Raw genomic sequence first — 23,907 nt, forward strand, 5'->3', positions numbered from 1 at the left:
GCTTAATTATGTAAAGTGTTTGTACATTAACATATTAGGCATTAGCGCACATTGTAAATTTGTAAAAAAAAACTACATGGAGGAATTGGAATAAGTGACCGGTCTATATTTTGTGTGAACTCTCACAAGTGAGTAGATGTGGGCGGTGTAACATAGGGATTTGTTATGTTACACGGTTTTTATGAGTAGAATTAATTTGAGTAACGTAAAACATTTTGCATGAACTGAAACTTCCAGTCTTAAATGAAGCAGTTCACTTTAACCGTTTTACATATTTAATGGAGTGGTTTTCCGTTGAGGAAACCAAGATAAATTAACGTACAATGTTACAAGCTTAGGAGAAACAAATGCAGCAATAAAGGTCGGAGTTACTATCATGCTGAGAGTTTACATTGGTAGTGCACCCTCTCTATATTCATGGGATCCACCAGCTTGCACAAACAATTCAGCCTGAATTGCTTCGTAAATCGAAACTATTTTCAGTTTTGGAGTAATTTTTTCAACTGGGGTAAATCTTAATTAATGGAGTAAACATGACCATTTTTGTGTCTAATTAACAAGGATTGCAGCGTTAAGAATCAGATGTATCGAAACAAATTATAATACTGCTGATCACTCGTTCAAACAATAGTTATTATCGATTGTTTGGTTATTGATTTCCTGAACTCAATCGAAACTTCTAATGGATATTTTAGCTGTCATAATAAATATTTTAAATGATTGGCAATTAAATTTTTGCCGTCTAGTAAACTGCTCATTGCATTTGCGTGTAGTAATAACAGCGATATTGTAATAGTATGGTACCATCATATGTAAAATAATTACAATTTATTATTTCTAAATACAAAGGAATTCATTTTTAGATTTAAAGTGATTGAATTAGCTGTTGTAATATACTTTCCATATTTACATAACCACTTTGTGCCCAGTCCCTGTGTGAGCGAGCAATGGGTACGTGCGAGTGGCTCGGGCGTTGTGTGTTGAATTTTATAATGTTCGCTTTCCGCATAACAAAATATAGAACAATATGAAGCCCTTTTTCTTAATTTAAGTTATCCAAGGTCCTAGATTTTTAAATTTGTTTAAATTTAAAAAATGAAAAGAAGTTATTCGAGTTCAGGTGACAATAATTAAAGAATTTGATGTTTAATGAATATATTTTTAATGACTGTAATCTTGTGCTGTTTGTCCACAAATATGGTATTGAAACTGTAGGAAAGGGCTTATGGTTTGTATTGTCACCAGCATCCACTGTTTCGTTAGTGCCCATTTGTCGTTCCACCTTAGTATGGCTACATTATTCTCGTATATTTACATAAGCATTTTCTACATAGACATTTAGAAAACTTGTATGCATGAAAATAGTACCGAGATTACAGTTTTCCTTAAAATAAAGAAATAAGTACATTTCTTACATTAAGAAGTTTTAGATTACCGGAAACATCACCTGAAATTGAAGAAAGTAGGGATAAAACCAAAAATAATTACTAAAATTGTGCCAAAAAGACAGAGCTCTGTTTGAGTACCAAACGGCACCTGCAGCTTTGACAGTAATTTTATTTAGGTTATAGTGAGATATATATCTTAAGAGTTCCTCAAACAAACGGTTATGGCTTAAACTTTACCAGATTCTCAAACTCAGTGCCTGGTCGTATTAACTGAAGAGATTGTTACAGAATGATGCATACGCAATAAAAATAAATTTAGTGAACCCCTAATAGATGGAAGATACTGGGAAACATTTAATCAAAGTTCACATATTTAAGGAAAATTCCGTTTGATAAATATTGGCCTTTTTGTCTTAATGCATACGAGAAAACTATATTAATCTTAAAAAAAATAAAATTCTTTGAAAGATTTAAGACAAAAAGCTTTTGTAAAAACTTTAAGATGATTAGAACAATATGAGCAAATAAATTCCTGATTCAATGATTTCTTAGCAATAATAATTTATTTCTAGGATGTAGGTTGGGTTTGAATTTGCCATTTCGTGGCATGTGTTTTAAATCATTATGAAGAAGCTACAGCAACAATTCAATGTATAGAAATAGCATTTGAAAATTAGCTTAAGACCGTAATAAAAATAATGTATTCAAGAGTACATTTGATCTAACACGTATATTTTTAAAGTTTGAACATCTTATAAAAGTTATAGTAATGATAAGTATCTTATTTTAGTATGTAAACATCTAGGATATAACACTTGATTTTTGGATGTATACAAATATTTTACCTTTTATGAAAATACTGAAACAGGATGGAATGAAAGACATGAGTTATGTTTTTATATAGATTGCATGTGATGTAATCTCTATAAACGTGATAAACTGCCAATAAATCTACATAGAGCAAACTTACATGTGCGGCGGCTGCTATAGAGGTAGTGAGAAGTTTTATATAACCAACTTGCACGTTTTATTAGCTTCGTGATGAAGACGTACAATGCATATGTGTAAATAGATACATCCTTACATAACTACTGATAGGTGCATTACCCTCATAATAGGACCAAATTGAATTTAGTAATTGACTACGACTCTTAAAAAACGAGTTATGAGCCCTTTAGAACATAATGTCTCGTGAGAATGTTTTCTTATTAAGAGATAGTTAAACTAAAGTCAGGTTGGTTTTATTGGATAAAGTCAGAATTTTCAGTGGCCGGCCGTATGTTAAAATCCGGCCGGTTGTTACGTTGTTAAAAGTTTGAGTATGACTGAACCACATCACAGGGCTACCACACCACTATTGGCTGGCTGATTGCAAACACAAGGATCTCTTAGCGGTCATCCAACCAAGGGACAACAAAAAACATCTTTGTTGATTGATTAATCGATTATCTTATCGATATCCACTGTAACCACTAGGCAAAGTCATTGGCAAGCAAACTCGAGTTTATTGTGTTGATAAAGTAGCATCACAATTTTGAACTTCCCTTTGGAGAGTAGTAGTGAAATTAGACATAACCTATCGCACTTAATGTTTAATTATACCGTAAATACATTATTCACTGCAATACATGTTAAATGTTTATAAATTCATCAAGAATAGTGTCGTAAATAATAATTTAGCATATTTTCAAAACGAATTGGTTTTATATGAATATTTTCATCAGATGTAAATCTTTATCCCGTTTTAACGTACGACGCCTTAGACTGAGTGGTATCCCTCTTCCACATAAAAACTCTAGGTAACGATGAATATAATATACAAAGTAAACAATGATAATTATCTTCCTAAAATACTGTACATTGTGTGTGGGAACGACTATTGTAAAAAAACAATTCACATTCTTTCGCTGTTCTGTACGTGTAATCATCAAAACGTAGCTTAGTCTTATTCATACTGTACATATTTGACAATTTTTATCTTCCACGAAATATCTTAGGTCAATAACTTTATTACAACCACAAAAAATGTTTCAAACACACTGTATATGAATGTAAGTATATTGTGAGATTGTGTTCCGTGAGTGTCACCTGGGGTGTTCACTATGTTCGCTGTCAGCTGCTCTGTGTCTGTAATCTGCAACGCGTAACTTATTCTTGTTCTTACTCTACATCTGAGATCTTTTTTTTCTTCCATGAAATATGTTAGGTCAGTAACCTTGTTTATAACTTCAAACACAGAAAACCTTAACTATATTATACATGGAATATGCTGTGCCATCTACCAAGGCATGGCCAGTTTTGAATAATCGTAAATAATCCAAAAAATAACCATGTTTGCATTTTTCTAAGAGTTAAACCAATCTTGAAGATTATCATATCAAATCACGCTTTCCTATTAAAAATAAATGCAATTTTTTATTTTAAAAACTTATTTGTCAATACAGCATCAACTCTGACCACTTGGTACAAGGAACACATATTACTTTGTTCGTACGTTAGGCTTAGTTCAAAATAGAGCTGATTACATGAATTCTGATAATATGGGTAAATTTTATAAGAAATTTATGAAATCTGTGTATTTTGTTATACTAAGTTCAACTTTTTTAGAATCCTTTAGTTTTAATGAAATTTTTACATCCAAGAATTTGAACCGCTGCCGTAAAAATATGTTGAAATTTGCTGTTTGTTACAATTATTGTTCGTAATTAACATTATAGTACAGGAACAGGAAGTTAAATTGGACTGCATAAGCAAAAAACCTGCTTTATCTCTAAATCTAAAGTGAAATTACCTCTAAGAAAGGAATTGATCATCAACTGCGCTAATATTGTAAGAGGCCGAAATAGGGGGAATAAAAAGGATTAAAATTATGAAATGGGTGTGTTATCTTTTAAAACTTGAAAATGATCATCATTGAAGCTAAAAAATGTCAAATTGTCGTCAGCTAACTATGTATAGAACTTTATATTGCCGACTTTTAGTTGCTTTTTCTAGTTCTCTGACGGTGATATAACAGTTACTTGTGAGTCAGACAATTGGTTTTAAGTGCTAAGAACAATATATAAAAAACCCATAGCTTCAACCCGTTCTATACCTTCCCATTTAGACATCCTGCAACGTTAGCGCATGCGACGATCGGTGTCCTTCTTAGCAAGGCTTAATCTTACGATTTCAAGAAAATTAGGTCGTGTGCTAATAGACGAGGGCTCTAGGATCGTAGATTGCAACGACAGATGTACGAAATTTGTTCGCTCTGCCTCAATGCGGTAAAGCATAAACATATTTTCATACACTTGGTTCAAACATATAGGCACACAAAAAAGTGTATATGGAGACATTTTTCTTTGAGTTATTTTGTCACAAACTCACATGCACAAAAATAGTGAGCTGATGACAATAGAGATACCCTTGCTATAACATTGTATACCTTCCACTTCATAAGTATGAAATTTTATAGCCGCAACTCATAACAAAGTAAATCACAAACACAAGGTAGAAATCTATTCTATCTGTAAACCCGTAACAAACGTTATCTTCTTTAGTTTAGTTCTCAAATTTGGGTTGAAATTTTAATAAAAGTAGACTACTAATAAACTATCGTTGTTTTTTAACCTACTATAACACAATGCAACGGTACTAAGCACAATATAATGGTGAAAATTTAATTTAAATAAATGTTGAACGTTACTCTTCTCTGGGATAGTAAGAAAGAAATTCTAAGGTTCTTACGCCACATATATTTCAAAGACTTTACTGCATCTTTCTCTTAATCTTTTTAACTTAGTTAAAAAATGAGGTTTCCTTACTCAGTTGGAGTCAAAATTTAATTGTAATGATCCAGATTATCTATTATTAAGTACTGTTATAGCTAATTTTGATTCTTATTAGTGAAACATGCAAGAGTCTTGCCATACTCCCTGGTTGATATTAGTTTTACTATATGATTGATGCAGATATGACTTCTTGTTATTGGTTCTATTCTTAAGCAGTCCGCATTCTGTAGATATGACGTGTGCGTGTGTTATTAAATATATCGTTTTAAAACTAATTTGCATGCATAAAAAACAAAACAATTTTGAACAAATCACAACGAGCTATGTTTATTCATCACGTCAATATTAATTATTGCATATTCAATTTTAAATAAAGACCCTTTATCATTGTTTAATGTTAAATGTACATCTGAATAACTTGTAAAGGTTTTTTTATTGAAAAAAATGTTTATTTAAGCTATTGATTAGTAAAGTTTTGTAATGTTACCTCTTAGAAGATATTTATTACCTTTAAAATAAACTGTGAGTGTATTGCTTGTCAGACATTTTCACAAAATATAAAATCATTTGCTCGGAAAACTTACTAGGTGAAGTTTTTGTATTGTCTTGACATTATCGATAGAGCAAACATCCTCGTCACAAGTTACTTAATTAAAGTGAGTGTATCTTGGAGAAACACAAGTTACTTTAATATTATTGGATCACATATAAATTATTTAATATGAAATTACAACTTGTACAAAATGTGCGTTTGAAAAAAACGAAAACACTCTTTTTCATTTTGTTTGGTCAATAAACGTACACCAGTGATATTTTAATTATTGCTTTTTTGCTCTTGCGCAACCTTTTAATAAGTGTATATTACTTTACGATACTTATTATCATGACACTGCAGACCCAACACTAATACATTTCATTCAAACCAGTTGTGGTAAATACATATAAATATATTTTATTTGTTGTACATTGTAACTATATTAAAATAACTAAACAAATTTGTATTATCATCTATATAATTAAATTTTTCAAACGTTAAAATAAAGGTTTTGTTGGAAAAGTCCGTCTTGTTAGTTATCAAAAACTTATCTTTGTTCAGAATGTGAACTTGAGTATGGTTCTTCTTTGCCATTATTATCAAAAAAGTTTGAATAAGCGACATTTAGGGATAAACCACAATCCTGCCGCTTGATCCTCATTTTATTCAACCTATTAAAATTGTTTCTACTCCTATAGGGAACATTACACAACCAAGCAACCACTAGCACCAGCAATTACGGAGTAAGGATTCCCCCAAGTAATTGATGTGCTAGGCGAAAACTCGTCCCGAAGTAATCAATACTTTGAAACTAATAAATACCACGGAAAACGCCTGTGCATGATACTGATTTTGACCACTTTACTCCTGAGTCAGGGCTAACCTTAACGACTGGTCAGTGAGGAAACTAGGAATCGTAGCTTTGGAGAGAGGAAGCAAACTTATTTAAGAGTAAAACACAGCAGAGGACATGGAATGACTAAAATTAAAATTAATTAAATAGTAAAATTCCTTTTAAAAACTTAGCTGGTGCATTTCAATCAATTACATTGTGTATATATACTAGTAATTTTTGTACCTTTTGAGAGTAACTTCTATCTTTTTATTCCCTCCTCTAGTTCGCCACTGCGACTAAGTTACTCTTTACTAAGACATATTCACATAAACAACCAATACAAGAACAACATTTACCACCCTTACATTAAACATTTAAACATCTTACACTTAAACTTTTGCCTGTATTACAGACTATCCGTATAAGCAAATGTTTTTATCACTCCTCGTGATATTACAGACACTTACTTATTTCTAGTTCCTAATAAACACGGAAGAGATTATAATGTGAAAATTTGACCCTGTGTAAACGAGTTATATTTGCAATGAAATTAATTAAGCTTTACTTGTAAGAAACTTAATTACAATTCACACAGCTACTTATTGTGCTGTGGTCTTTTAGTCTATATTATTGATAACTCAATTCATTACCGTCGTCGTGTTTTAGATGCAGGCCAGGTCAACCACGTTAAATTTGTCAGCATTGGCACTTAATGATTATTCCTCATATTTTGACTGGTTCGGTAGCTTAGTGTGAACCTGGCCGCGAAACAAACGGAATACAGAACAACAGCGGGTTTGGCATCAACAACACAATATATTTTGCAATATGTGGACGTAGCAACGCGATGTTTATTGCGAGTTTCAGTTACAAGTCACCTCAGTTTTAACACTATCTGATCTGTACAGTGTATGAAACGTTTTATAAATGTGTACTGCATAATCGATGTTCATGACATACCTTACGCCTTTAACAATGATGTGATTAAGGGTTGTTAATTAAAATATCATGATACTGAATATTCATCGTGTTTTGTTTCTTAAATTTCGTTTATTTGTGACATTTTGCTTATTACGGGGCATTCCACTGTTAATATACCTATCTCCTCCATGTTAACTTATGTACCCAGTACTCAAAAACTGTAAAAGATACACTAGCACTAGTAAATTATTACATTTAAAGTTAACGTATTAAACTAGAGTTACGAAAACCATACGTAAATAGAGGTTAAAACAGAAATGTTAACAGAATAGCAAAGCAAATATGTGAAAAGAAAAGATTTAAATGAAGAATAATATGAAGTCTCTAAGAACATAAATTGTATTTGTTTCGAACTAATTAAATAAAACCTAGCGGGTCATAGAACGGGGCAACAGTGTTGGACACACTTCAACATGCCTAAGGTAGAGAAGAGTGGAGTCTAATACCTGCTGAGGTGAGTTTTTAATACCGCTAGATAAATTAAAAACGAAAAAACATTTTCCGCTGCGGTCGCTCTCCGGACCAGGATATTGTCCGCTGTGGCGCGACCGTGAACCTCCCACGCCAATCTGGCTTAAGTGTATTCTTATTGGCACCTTTGAATTACCTATGCTCTTATATATACAATGATAAAGGAAGGAAACTTTGCTGCTATAGTTATATATAAGAAATAGAACTTGCCAGTTGGACACATGCATAAAATATAAATACGTTAGACTGCAATTATTGTTTTTTCAAACTCTAATAATTGTGAAAACTGAGTCAAAAAAACACCATTGATTAAAAAAAAAATTAAATAAAGTAATCTTAACATATGAATGTTATATAGTATATAGGTGCAATGGATATACATTGAGAAAACCTTTAAGCAAGAACAATAATACACAGCAGCGTGAAGATGAGACGTAGTAGTCTACAGTGTAATAAAAGAACGCTGCTTTTCCATTAGTTGATCAGTCTGGTCATTGTGCTATCAATAAAGGGAACTTTGGCACCATATTTTTGTATATGAAATGTACAAGCTCTAGTCCTTTGATTGATACTGAGCCTTACATAAATGGAACAACAGAACCCTACAACTTTATCAAAGAGTTAATTGGAACAATCAATTTTAAACCCAATAGTCACTAATAATTTTGGCGCACACTTCATCTCTGTTTTAAATATTTTTTTTAAAATTAAGAATGGTAAAAGGAAAAATATTTCAAAATTCCATATTTAAAACCAGCTTATCTTTATTAGTTAGTAGTAAAAGTTTAGTTAAGAAGTGCATTATTATTTGTACTTTAGGAAAATATTCATAGGTCTTAAATGTTCTCCATTGTAGTAATTTCCAGGCACTTAACAAGAAAATCATGAAATAAAAGTTATATTAATATTTATTATCTTGCAGTTCACCTTAACAGTGAGCAAATTAAGTGACACGTAAGACGATTTATTTACAAAAAAAAATACATGTGAATAATAATAATATAGTTCTACTTAAAACGTGCCAAATACTCGTATATTACAGACAACTAGTTCATTTTGACAATACAGTTTTGTGATTGGTGATTGAACCTAATAAAAGACTTTCATTACGATTTTAATCTTTTATTTCCAGGTAATTCAATTTATGAAAGAATCAGGCGAACAGTTGAATGACAATTGCTGAAGATGAATAATCATAATTTAAAAATACAATTGTCGTTTATCTTTATTATATTTATGGCTAAGGTGTACGTATCTATGTACGGTTATTATGTAAAAATGTATAATTATTGAAATTGGATAATCATTAAAGTTGAATGATAATATATCCGTGTAAAGTTCTACTTCAACTTCCAGACGCACAATCAAAGGCAAAATGTATTTTACTGCATTGCTTAGTAAGGTGTACGTATCTATGTACGTTTATTATGTAAAATGTATAATTATTGAAATTGGATAATCATTAAAGTTGAATGATAATATATCCGTGTAAAGTTCTACTTCAACTTCCAGACGCACAATCAAAGGCAAAATGTATTTTACTGCATTGCTTAGTATTATGCAGAACTTGTGTACTTTTTATCATATTTTGGAGTTAATTAAATAAAAGGGTACTATTCAGATTTATAGTAAAGTAAAGTATTATTAGAAGTATAACTCTTGAAAAAAATTCAGAATTCTAAAAACTAAAATATTAGGATAACAATGTAATTTCAACTTTATTATGTACATAAGCCTATATTATGTAGTAAAATTAAACTATAAAACTCTAAGAGAGAAAGCTATCTGTTTCTTTTTCGGAATGGCAGGACAAGATACATAAATGGGATTTACATGAGAAAGGTAAATGAAATAAATAGGAAATAAAAATGAATGACAGTTAAGACTTTGATATTCACCGCCCTGACCATTTCTCTTTGTCTGGTCATGAGACCTTTGCGGACAACCAGAATGAGGTCACTTTAAAAAAATGCTTGTCATATTTCGTACTAGTCTTACATGTGTTATAATAATATCCTTCAGTAATATACTTTATTGTATTTTACTGTAATATATGGTAAGTTCAAACTGTGATTTCATGTCTTCAAAACATAGTCATGATCAATTGGTTATGGGGGAGGAGGGAAATAAAATTCTTCTTATGACACTAGGTACTATAAATATACCTATGTTTTTTGTTTCTTGGACAAAGTATATTTAACTTTAAAGGAAGTTCATAATGTATTATTAGGGTTCTTGCACTACTACTAAGGAGGAAAAATTAGTGTTCAATGCTATTAGATGTAACCACAATATTAACAATACAACTGTATAAGGTGTTCTTGTGCACTGTTATATGAAACAATTTAATAAGTTCATCAAAGAATCCTCCAAACGCATAAAACATTGTAACACATTATTTGATTGATTTTATATTATAAAGTAATAAATTGTTAAAGCTTCCCATTTTATACGTACACTGTATGGCTAATAACATGATTCGCTGTTCCAAACTAATAAACAGGTTCATAAAACAAAAACAAAAACACAACATTGGAAATATACAACATTATGTACCCGTAACTGTCTGAAAGCTTAATAGCCCATAAATGGAGCGGTAGATTGAATTGAAAATGACATCGAGTAATAAACATGGTGCTGAAAGCAGCATTCAACTGAATGTCTAGACATTTCGTGGTTACATATTACACCGCAGTAGCGCTAGTGTCTCTTTGCGTCATATATCTGAGAATTATATGACAGGTACCAATTGTGAATAATTATTGCAGCTATTAGGTAGAATTACTGTATCGAATGAAATGCTTCCATAGAGATTTATTATTACATGCATCATTGGCGAACTATAAATCACAAAGCATTTGTCTCAAATGTATACAATAATATAAACATATAAACAGAACATAATTACTCTTCAATTACTTGGAGCAAGAAAAATGGAGTTAAACCCAACTTTACTTTATGGTATAAATGTTGTCGTGGTTGATACACTGTCTGTATGGACTATGTATTGAATAATAGTTTCGATTATCAGTAATGATTTAAATGGCTTGCACAGACTTCAGTTACTCGTGAAATGCGTACTAGTGCAAGATTTAAACTAAAATAATACATTCAACTTAATAATGCTACACACCAGTTTGATTGTGAAAGCAGGGGGAATATTCAATACTTATACTTATTGTATACGAAGAGTTAATTTAATTACTGAAATACTTTTAACTTTGCAATCATGTTGTTTTATCAGGTTAGCATAAATATAAAAAAGCAAAGATAATGTACATTTTGATGACTTAAGATCGAAATGTGTGTGAAATCCACATTACATCCACCGAAGATAAAATCTGACATAAAATTAGGAGCTCCAACACGAATGGCGGCCATTCTCATGACCATAACAGCACAGGAAAGACAAACGTCAGCGTCGTCGTCGTTGGCACTGTAAACACATTGGCACTAAGAGCACAGTCGAATATATTCCCCTATCTTACATGTAACGCAACCTATTTCAAATTACTATGTAGTTTATTACCTGGAAATCTAAAATGTGATAAAACACTTACAATGGTGGATTCCAATATCTTTAATTACCTTCCTAATATGTAAAGAAATGAATGTAGATAATCATTTAAAAGATGAATATTTATGATTTAACAAAGCAATAAAACATATACAAACGCATATGTGTGTTGTATATCACACTACATAATATTGCAATATGAAGACAATGACACAATCTCTAATGCAATATATATTGCACGAGAAAATATGTTTTTATTGTTAAACACATATTTTAATTTCAATTGAAAAACTTATTAAATTATTATTTACATTTAAATATTATACTATTTAGTATTCACAACAGTAACCCAACGGCAAGTAAGACTCAAAATATAAAAAGAAGCGTTCAAATTGTAAGTGAGTGGTCGCTATTTTGAAAATAAATATAATTAAAATTTGTTTTATTATTTAACAAACACAAATCCTGTAAAAAAGATTTAAACGTCATTGTTCAATATAATCTTAATTTATTGTCTTCTAGTTTATCTATAATTAATGTTTTATATGATTATATCAAATACGACATTACATTATTTATAAATAGACGACAAGTCCCAGATCGATTCTAATTTTTACTTGCAATTATAATGTATGTTCCAATAAAACAAATCACAAATCAGATCGACATAAAATAGTCTTGTTATAAATGACCTTATGAAACTATAATATAGCTAAAGCTGTTCTCTTGATAAGTAATAAATGCAACTACTGAAAGCAAATTTAGATTAATTGTTCCCTACATAAAATGCAACTGTTACACTATATAGACTACTTCATGATATCCTGCCTTCAATTTAAAAAGAAGTAGATAATTTAGTACAGTCAAAGTTTAATAATCTGTGGAATTTGGATTTGACATGAAACTTAATTTCAAAATAGAACATGAATAATAGTACTTGCAGACATCCAGGCATGGCATTTAGCTAATGCAATTAAATATCACTCAGTAGACTGGTAAAACTTCACATTTGTCTGCTGGGGAAATAAACCTTTCTCTTATACACAAATAACTGTCTGTCTATCTATTCGAAGGGCGTTTTGAGAACGAATTGAAAATATAGGTTAGAAATTTTGCATGTTACCTTAACTTAGCATGTTACGTGAAATTTATTTTACGTACTTTACATTGTTATTTTATGCATAACCGATGTGAAAATGATAGGTGATAAAGTAACTGAGGCAGAATTAAGATATTGCTGCAGTCATGAAAATGTGGGAAGTACTAGCCTTACGTAAGCGGTATACACTTTGGCTAATTGCACACAGAACATGAAGCAGCCGTATATTTCGAAGGATAATCGATGTTGGTTTTGCAAATTCAAACTTTTACACTCGGTTAGGCGTTCGATAGTACGTAAAAGTCGGCGCCTAAAATTGAATGTATACAATAGCCTACCTTGCCAAGTTTCATAAAAGATGTATCTTTCAGATTGCAACACCTAACTAAGTAATATAAATTTAATAAAAAAATCTCTTTTACATATTTGTATATATTTTTACACTAATTTACGACTTCTTCTATAGTGGAACAGCTCTTTCAAACTTTACTTCAACTTGATTTCACTATTGATTTAGATGAAATAATTTATGTGGTAAATAACTATTAATTGGCACTTTGATATGCTTAAAGGATCTATCGTGGAAACTATTTCAGTTTTATTCCAAACAAAGCTTTTAGATTCTTATTAGGTAATCGAATATGTTACACCCAAACGTGTGACACACTCATGCCAAGTACAGCGAGGAATATTAACACTCTATAGTCATGCTTTCAATACTTAAATGATGGAGATGACGTTTTACCACTCAATTTTCCATCCGAAGCTATGAAACAACCGTGGCAAGTACAGCGACGAATATTAACACTCCAGAGGTATGCCTTCAATAATTAAATGGTAGAGCTTACGTTTAACCACTTAATATTCCATCCAAAGGTGTGACACAGGCGTGACAAGTACCGCCGAGGAATATTAACACTACAGTAGTGTGCCTTCAATATATATTTGATTAAAGCGTACTTTTCAATATTAGAAAGTCCACTGTACATTTTTCAACTATAATGGGGTATGATTTATATCTTCCTTTAACGTTTTGTTTCATTAACTATATAAATATAATATCTTGTACAATTTGATAGTCAAATATTAAGATTGTTTTGATTTTCGTAATCAAATTGATGAAATTTTAAACAAGATGGAAAATTTTGAACAAAATTATAAATTTGTGAATGCAAATGCAGGTCTATAATGAAATCACACACCACGTCCTTCCTATTGTTATACAACTTGATGTTTCACATGAAATAATCGCCCTAATTATAAAGCGCTATCATTAATGTATTTTTATTGACTTAGATACATCAACTTGACATACCTAGTATTTCCACACTGCGAGAAAGGCCTTGTTTGCTTGTTGCCGAGTGAACTAAAGAAGAATAAAATAGCTCTCTCTCCCTATAATAATGGTTTAAACTGTGTGATAAGTTACAATTGTTCCAACAGAAAAAACTACAAACAGGAAAAATTAAATACTACAGGGTCTTTTAAGAATATAAAGAACCAAGACAGTACTAATATAATGATTTATGAAGACTAAAATGTAATTTTTGCCCACACAATAGGATGAGACAAAAGTTTAGATACACCTCTATTAAAAGTCATAAAATGCGATAAGTCATAATGGCGTCTAGTATGGGATGTTTTGAAGGCGGGAGTACACATTGTGATAGCTATAGCAACAGTGGCGTACATTATGTAATCCATTATACTGAATTCCTGGTAAAGATTCTCAAATAGGAAAGATGCCAAAAGTCATGTCATTTTGAATTGCCTCATTCTAAGACAGTGCAAATGGGAAATCTGTTTTAATATATCTTTATTTGTGTAGGAGTTATGACAGTTCAAATCTGCCGTTTGGAGTATATAAACTTAATTTTAATTGACTTACTTTATAAAGCTAAAATTTAGCTTTATAAATAATGACAATATTTATACAAAAATTACTATATAATCACAAAATCTTCTAATTAAATAGGAGTTATTCTAGTCGTTGATTCGGTCAAATTCTATAACCTACTCTTAAATCTAAACCTTTTTCTACAGTACTTGGGATATTAAAATTGTAAAGCAAATCTAGAAAACTGCTTTTATTACTGCTTTCAAGATTGAAAGTCATTATAGATTCTTCGCCTGGCAGTAATGCCGGCGATAAACAATAACCCCTCTAGATAGTGAATATCACTAAACAGAATAAAATTCGAGTAGGTCTAATTACAAGTTGTTGAGACAGCTTTTAATTAAGGATATAAACTCATTGGTCTATAGTATTTCTATTGCAGAAGATGGAGTTCCAAATCCGACTGACCAGGTCTAAGTCCGCTCTGTATAATATTTATAGCGATAAGATATCTGCCTTGAAAAGTTTCGCCGAAAAAACCGCTGATACGTGTTGACCACAAAAATAATTATTTTAACATATATCTCCTAATTCCAATATGTGGCTTAAAGATGGTGGATTAAAATATGAACGTAATCAAAATGATGTCGTTGCTACTCAAAATCTATCAGCGTCAGTTAAAACTCGATATCTTAAAAAATATTATGAGGGAGGGGAGAATGATTAAAAATGTATTGTGTAAAACTCCCTCAATAAACTAAACTTTTATTGCTATAGTTATATATCACTTCACTTTATAATTACTTGTAGTTTATAAATTTAATATCAATAATATTAATCATGATACATGTTGAGTTCTATTTGTAAATAAATGACACCTAACTTTTATTAATGAGACTCGTTATAAAATAGCTAGTTCTTATACTTCATTTTTGTGAAATGGAAGTTACATACAGTTGCTCTCAATTACTTGTTCAAAATAACAAACAAACAAAGTTTCTTCTATACACTAGTAGTTTAAATAATATCGAAACTCAAGTTTAGAATCTAAATTCTATAGAATATTAGACGTAGTAACGCAGGTGGTGGACCGCACCTTATGTAAATAATTTATACATAAAGTGGAGGACCTTAGGGAAGTGAACCGTAAGCATAATGTTTCAAAACTTGGTTTTATAGACATGTGAATATAGCAATATTTACGGTAAATTACCAATCGGACAGACTATGAATTATTATACACAAACCTGTTTTTCGAACAAGGCGAAGCCGGTGTGAAATACGAATAAGTGCTTTAAGATATTATTGCTCTGTATGGTGAACAATGGTTTCGCAATACGAGAAACAAAGTAAAAAAAAAACTTACTCGTATTACTTATGTTGTAGTACAAAATTACTCAACATATTAGTATTGTTAAATTTGAATATAAAACAGCTATATTTCTGGCATTTACTTACAATAGCAAGCATTTGAAGTTAGTGCTCTGAAAAACTTGAATTGTGAGCGAGCATATCTTTTTAGATCACCATTTAGAGATAACAAAAACTATCACTAGATGGACCAACTTAAGTATAACAAGTATATTGCTGTTATTTGTGCAATATGATAAAAATATAAATTTTGAGAGTGATCTAAAATTAAATTAACGTATGCACTTATTTTACTTGACTCACAATTAACCACTGTTAAGAATATTTTTTAGCAGTATATATTCAGTAAATTTTTACTCTACATCTTATGGTGTCTTAAAGATACGTAACTCTCTTTTCGCTTAGAGCTGTTGAGGGGTGAAATAAATCGATTTAAGGCAGCGTTGTTTTAACGACTGCGCCGAGAATATAAGTCTTCAGTGTTTACTGTCGGAAGCTCAAGGAAATTGCGTTGGCTTGACATTACTTGTTAAATGCCTCTGCAGTGTTGACGGTGAGACACAGTTTGCCAGTAATGAAGTTTTGGAAGAGTTACCGGAGCGAATAGGTGTTGTGAGTTGTTTTTAACAAAGGACGATCAGATTCTACCGATAGTATTTTACTTTATTGTTATCGTTACATTGACAAGGATATAAAGTAAGTAATAAATTTCAAACTGTAAAAATCTATGAATATGATTTGTGTTAAGTGTGTGCATGTATGTCTGTGTTTATACAGGGTGGAAAAAAAAGTATGGAAACGCTTTCAATAATTTTGTATGGCTTCACTTATACAAATTAAATTTTGTACAACACCACTTGTATTAAGAAATTAGTTTTTGAGACCAGTGGGGACATTTTATCTTTTCAGGGGGACGGCCCGTGAGGAGTCGGATGAAAATCTTAAATGTAAGCATAGGCCGAGTTTGGTATCAAATTAAAGGTCTAGTAAAGAGAAACTCTATACCGCAAACCGCACTTAAAAAGGTTGACCCTATCCAGAGTAAGGGCCGTTTGAATTTCATAAGTAACGTTTGATTAATTATTATTTCTCCGCAATTTCACAGTCTCGAGTAAACTGTTCTGACTGAAAATGACACTTTATGGAACACAATTATCCAAAAGAAATTAAATTAAAAATTACCTATGTATTAAAAAAAATAACCATACCTTTTAAATGAGGTGCTCAAACTCTGTTATGATTTCCAATCGTATACTAATTTCCTAATTGAAATCTCTAACTTATACTGTCAAAAGACATCAAATAAAATGTATTTTACTCCTTGTAAAACAGTATTGAAGCTTATTTAAATTTAATAAATATCTAATATTTGAAAAGGTTATAGAGAAGGTTAAATGTCATTATTAAACCTATTGCGTTTCTAAAAAACCTACATAATTGTAATATTTATTAAAATGTATCTATTTATAAGAATATGTATATTTGTTGTCATTCATATCGTTATAAGAACAGAAATCTATGAGACATGTGGAAATTATAACCTGGAAAGCATGCAGTTGGTGGTTTTAATCAAACTGTCAAGAACGTTGTTACATTCTCTATGGGGTTGCAATATTCTAGCAAATACGTAAACGAGCTTCAGGCCCACTTCTTGGTCATATATTTTATGTAGGTATCTCCCAAACAATTTTGTTTCCAATACACTTTGTGCATAAAGTAATCCAAAACACTTCTATATCATGAATAAACTCTGTTTCTGTTCTTGTGACGTGTAAACAAGAAATTCTAATACCTACTCTGTAGCGCAGACATGACTAGAGAAGTCACGAACCCGCAAGTTTCCATGCAATTTCTCGCAGTTTTAATTAATCACCATACCTCAAAATCAGTAATTTTATGGTTGAAAAGACAAAAAGCCAGATAACTAAATAGTTTCCGACAACAACGTATGCGAATACAAGAGTGTCTGCAAATTTACATAAGTTATGTGGTTTCTGTTTGACAGGTATTTGGTCTTCCGATCATATGTTAGCTTATTTAAACGCATATGTAACAGATACGGCCAAATAAAAAATAATTGAATCGGAAAAAGTAAGCGCTCTGTGGTGTAATGGTAGCACATTCACCCTGCAAGTGAGTCTCCCGGCGGAGCAAGTACTTTTTGCGATTCAATGTTTATTGAAATTAAATAAGGCTATTGCCATTTATACAATTTAGTGTATATATATATATATATATATATATATATATATATATATATATAAAATATTTCAAAAATTATATGTGTAGATAGAAAACTGGATGGTAACAAATTAAGAGATTGAAGTAAGACGGAATTTTTAGACCCTGGAGCAAGACTGATATGTCATTGTTTCGAGCTGAAATTAATTTCTATGTCAGCTGTTAAACAGTGTTAAAGCTGTGTCAGGCAAGTAAAACTGTCGCTAACAAAGTTCGATTAAGTTATTGCCTTTGTGGCTTTGAACACGACTGCAATGAAGCTATTCGGTGTTAACAGCAAAACTTGGCAACTCCTAACTTAACTTGGCAAGGAACTTCCATCTGAAGGATGCATTGATCTGTTGTTTTAATAGTTACAACTATCCATTTCAGCAGCCTTAGTCGTGAGTAAGCACAAAGTGACCTAATATTGGGTTATCATACCAGTTACTTGATCCAAGTACTAAACTAATTATCTGCTCTGTGTAGTTAACAAGTCAACGGAAGATGAATTACCAATAGATAATTTATATAATCGTTTTGTAAAAAATTTTTTTTACAGTTTTAGGGGGTATTGCCATGTAATTTGGTGGTCAATTTAAGAAATAATTGTGGAATATAAATGTTATCATTTCAATGCAATTTTCCAAATAGAAAATGACTAACCAAGAATATATTAAAGTTAAAATATTTAAGAATATAGTTTTAAAAATATAAATATTCGTATTAAAATTATATTAAAATATTAAAATTTCAATTTTTCAAATTAGCCTTTTTTCTCAATTATCTAAAAAATCTTCAAGCAGTGTGTTCCAAGGAATACCATAAATATATTTGTCACCACTCTAATGACGCATTGATTCCGTTGAATGGTTAAATGTCTAGTTCACAGTACAGATTGCATTTCAGTTTAAGAATTCCTCAAATAAATTTACAAGGTATTAAAAATTTATTTCTAATACCGTTACTATTAATCCAGTGTCAAATAATATTATAAATAGATTCCATAACCACTAGAAAATCTGTTTACTCTGTAGAGTATCAAATTTGTGCTATTCTCATTATTTGGACGGATTCATGTAAATAATAATTACAAGGAATCTTTTTTTTTTGCACATGCATTTTTAATAGTGTAAGTTGAACAGATTAAACATTTCCTATTTGTAATAAAATATCTATTCTTTACGTGCCCATATAAAAGCAATTATATCAATTTTGCATCCATAGTATTATGATGTGAACGAGAATTTTACTGTTAAATGAACTTGAACTATAAAAACCACTGTCATGATACCTATTAGGCTCAGAAAAGTTTAAAATGTAAATTACAATCACGGAATATATTAAAAAATAATGACTGTCATTAACACTTCACTATCTTTACTGTTAGATTAGAACACGATTAATTAAGATGTGACTAAACAACTGAGAAGTAAATATAGAGTTACAGTGAATAGACTGCTGTTAAACTGACTGAGTACTGTTTTGTAATAAAATGTAAATATTGAAATTTTAAGGAATAAATATGTGTATATAAGCTTAGGAAATATGATTATTAAAAAGCGGTTCATTATCGCCTTGGAATTGTTTCTCTGTAGTGCATTAATGGTATGTTCACGTTATTCTTTTAATGTATTATAGAAGTAAGCATTTACATAACGTTCTTGCCTTGCAATAATTCAGGTATAATTTTCAGGAAGATTATTCCCATTTGCATATGTATGACGGATCTGACTTTTTGGTAGTTGTCTCGAGTTCACTGTTTGTTGACAAATCTTTATTCATAAAACATTTTCTCGACAACACCAAAACAGGTGACGGGATTTTAATATTGACCCCTGGGAAGTTTGGGAAGACTACTTCCTTGAACATGATAAAAAGATTTTTGTCTATCAATATTGACGAAAAGGGTAACGTCAAAGAATTAGAAGAAACTTCCAATTACAACGTGTTCAGGAACAATAATCTGGACGCTTACAAACTAAACGGCTTCTTTAAAAAGTACTTCGGTAAATACCCAGTTATTTCGATTGATTACAAGGCACTTAGTGAAACTTCTAGTTACGATGAATTTATAGAGACTTTAAAACTGTTATTTTTTAAAACTTATCGTGATCATGCATACCTTTTGTACGATAGTAATCAGTGGACAATGAAAAATGAAAATGATGGACTTACTAGAGAGAAACTGAAATTGTACATGAGTAAAATGACTATTGAAAAATTAAATCTGTCAGATATTATGACTGGTTTTAACTTTTTGTGCCAAGTCTTGAATGAACGGTTTGGAAGGGGTGTAATTGTTTTAATAGATAACTTTGACGCTTTTGTGGAGAGCCCACTATTTTCCCGGAATCCAAATATTTCCAGTGTCTTCAAAGACGTAAACAGTGACTTACTTCGATGTGACAGTGTGGAAAGGTCCTTGATAATGGGAAGGGGATGTGAATCAGGATCGTCACCGGAGATATTCCTTCCCGCCAATATCAGGACAACTACCCAGGCGTGGCCGTACTTCGGGCTGAGTATCGCCGAGCTGGAGGAGCTCTTGCGGCATGTCGTCAGGAGACCTGAAGCTCGCGAGAAAGCCATGAACAAAATTCTCCACAGGGATAGCTTTGGTAATACAAGGAGTTGTACAGTAGCTGCAGATAATGACAAGCCAGTAGCTAAACAAATGTGCTGCTTTGAATCTCTGATGGAATATTTTAAACACGAAGAAGCGAATGATTATCCCGCTTATGAAGAATACGACTTTAAGTAGGGTTGCTCCTTTATGGATTATAGTAAAAAACTTTACACTTAGAAAGATTTTAAAAATTACTTTGATAAATTTGTTTTTATGCTTTATTTTTGTGTGTTTTGCAATAATATTTCATAAGAAATGCACTGTTTTAAGTGAATTAAACCAAGTTGTTTGCAAATGTCAGAAGTTTTTAATTTTTAATAATTCTTTCGAAATAACAATTGTTTGATAAGTACATTAGAAAACAGATAAAAACTCAGTTAAACATATAAAATAGGAATAGGAAAAATTTATAATATTTCATTCGTGCTGATGAGTTTTAGGCAAAACCTGCAGAAACAAATGATAGTTTAATATTCAGTAATTTTCTTTTATAAGAAACATACTCAAGCAATTAAAAATGTTTTACATAAATTTGTGAATGCTTCAAAAGAATTTACCGTATTAGTTAGAAGCTTGTGGTATAAAATTTGTCTTGAATATTTGTAGAAATCTTTTGGAACAATACATGATTTGAATGTCCGACACCTTTCAAAGTTCTAAGAAACTAGCGTGAAAAATAGTAAGGTAGTTTTTGTATTTAAAACAAATTTCCTGGTAAAATACACCAGGTTTATCTAGAACTCAGGTGTTATTAATTCTTAGAAGCAGAGAATCCTTCCTGTACGTTACTATTGTTTTTAATATCTTATCTAACCGCGCCTTTCCACCTTTCTTATCTAATCATGAATCTTTTGAATAAGGGCTATTCATACGTCACTCTGAACACTAGATCACGTTGATAATTTCCTTTTTTCTACCGTTCCTGCTATAACACAGTTCTCTAGCCAATTCCCCCTCCACTCCGAGTACCAGAAAATGATTATCTTTGTTCTACCTGCTCTTCATCTCTCTTCTAATTCTTCCCAATTCTATATTTGGCAATTTCTATTGTAGCAGAACGTTGTTTTTGCAAGCGTTCTTTTGGAAATCCGTAAAAATGTTTTCATACTAAATTCATCAAGTATTTGGTGTTGTTGCCTTCATAGTATTCTGAACAGTATAAAACAATCTCTCGTTACATATTAAGTTTATGAGGTTTAGCTGACATCTGTAACATTTGGAAACAGTAACTTAAATAAGCATCGATACCCTTTTATTTTTTTAATATTTCATCGACTATGGTCAATAATCAATTTGAAACAAACACTTTATACGTTTATTTAAATATTTGTACCATTCAAGATGATTAAGAAACAGTGAAGAACTACGAGTATTTTACCAAATTAATCAAATATCTTTTTCAAATCATAATACAGTTTCTGAAACTACGTCAAGAGTCCAAATATCCCTTCTGGTTTAGTTGAAAGAAAAGAAAAGATTTCACAAGTGGCTGCTATCTCGAATGTTTATAAAGAATATATTTTATTGTATACTTTTAAAACACTTTAATTACCGCAACAATCCTAATAGTTTTAAAAAATATTAAGAGTAATAGTAGATAATTAGATAATGCAAGATTGATTAATGTTTTGTGTCAATTTCAATATATGCTGTACAATATCCCAGATTTACATCTTCTACAAATCTAAATTGCTACCATCCTGAAACTTTATATTGATTGAGATTAACCAAAGAACTTATCCAAGCAGTATATAAGTTCAGTTAGAATTGGCTACGAATTGTAGCAAACATGTGCTCACCGTTATTTCCTCAATTCTTTATGTCTGTCGGGAAATAGTTGAGTTAAAACAATACAATTATGAATAATATACAGTAACGTCACGGAATACACTTTTTCAGTAATTGATATACATTTCTGCTTGAATACATTTTTAAGCAATACAATTCTAGTCTCAAGGTAAAACGTTTTTACGTAGCAGATACTTTCACTTGTGCAAAATTTAATTCTCATGTATTTAGCAAGTTATATTAAACATAAGATGTTTAGACTGGTAAAGCATTGTTTTAATTGTTCCTAAAATTTGGTTAAAAGCTCTTGTATCTTCAAGATGTAAGATGGTGGTTATATAAAATTTGGAAAATAAATATTCATACATACTGAGTTTTTATCCATTATAGGCCCAAACGAAAACGAGGTTTATTCCAGTATTCCACTAAAATAATTTTCAACAACGTGTGATTATTTATTTATCAAGAAGTGTTGTGTCTATTCCGTTCCAAAGGTTTCGAAGTAGACAGAGTATATATTTGAATCAGTAAAAGTCAACAAGTTAACAAACGTGCACGTGCATGGCCACTGTTCGTTTAAGTGATTTTGTGACTATTCCGTTCAAAAGCTTTCGAAGTAGACAGAGTATATATTTGAATCAGTAAAAGTCAATAAGTTAACAGACGTGCACGTGCATGGCCACTGTTCGTTTAAGTGATTTTGTGACTATTCCGTTCAAAAGCTTTCGAAGTAGACAGAGTATATATTTGAATCAGTAAAAGTCAACAAGTTAACAAACGTGCACGTGCATGGCCACTGTTCGTTTAAGTGATTTTGTGACTATTCCGTTCAAAAGCTTTCGAAGTAGACAGAGTATATATTTGAATCAGTAAAAGTCAATAAGTTAACAGACGTGCACGTGCATGGCCACTGTTCGTTTAAGTGATTTTGTGACTATTCCGTTCAAAAGCTTTCGAAGTAGCAGAGTATATATTTGAATCAGTAAAAGTCAACAAGTTAACAAACGTGCACGTGCATGGCCATTGTTCGTTTAAGTGATTTTGTGACTATTCCGTTCAAAAGCTTTCGAAGTAGACAGAGTATATATTATAATCAGTAAAATTCAACAAGTTAGCAAACGTGCACGTGCATGGCCACTGTTCGTTCAAGTGATTTATATTTAATTGTTGAGTTTGTATTGCTGCCAAGATAAAAATTTCAAAACGTCTATATTTAAGGCAGTTGTAATTTACCTCGTTCTTAGTATTTTTGTTCCATACTTCATTTTGCCTTCTTCCTGATCAACAAATTATACATCACAGATCAGAGAAGCCTTGTTCCGTCAATAATGAAGCTAAGATAGGTTTTATTTCTGACTTTAAATTAATACAAGTTAGATAGTAACTTTGTATATTATATATAAACTCTACGTGTTGTTTCTTTATAAATAAAAACAATATTTTTAGTAATTTATATCATTTAG

The 23,907-nt window shown here is 31.1% G+C and overlaps 1 protein-coding gene across 1 annotated transcript; it reads left to right on the plus strand.

Annotated features, from left to right (window-relative positions):
• The first annotated feature begins 19,439 nt into the window (after positions 1 to 19,439).
• LOC124356130 lies at positions 19,440 to 20,951 on the plus strand. Its single transcript, XM_046807283.1, has 2 exons — positions 19,440 to 19,635; positions 19,724 to 20,951. Exons 1-2 carry the CDS (start codon positions 19,576 to 19,578, stop codon positions 20,789 to 20,791), a joined length of 1,128 nt encoding a protein of 375 aa, XP_046663239.1. The 5' UTR covers positions 19,440 to 19,575; the 3' UTR covers positions 20,792 to 20,951.
• The last annotated feature ends 2,956 nt before the right edge of the window (positions 20,952 to 23,907 follow it).

The sequence above is a fragment of the Homalodisca vitripennis genome, chromosome 1 (assembly GCF_021130785.1).
Source record: "Homalodisca vitripennis isolate AUS2020 chromosome 1, UT_GWSS_2.1, whole genome shotgun sequence".
NCBI lineage: Eukaryota > Metazoa > Arthropoda > Insecta > Hemiptera > Cicadellidae > Homalodisca > Homalodisca vitripennis.

Bases quoted from the DNA above. Each gene is read 5' to 3' on its own strand.
- LOC124356130 (XM_046807283.1), top strand. From the start codon at position 19,576: ATGATTATTAAAAAGCGGTTCATTATCGCCTTGGAATTGTTTCTCTGT. The intron at 19,636-19,723 runs GTATGTTCACGT...TATAATTTTCAG, and splicing joins TTCTCTGTAGTGCATTAATG to GAAGATTATTCCCATTTGCA.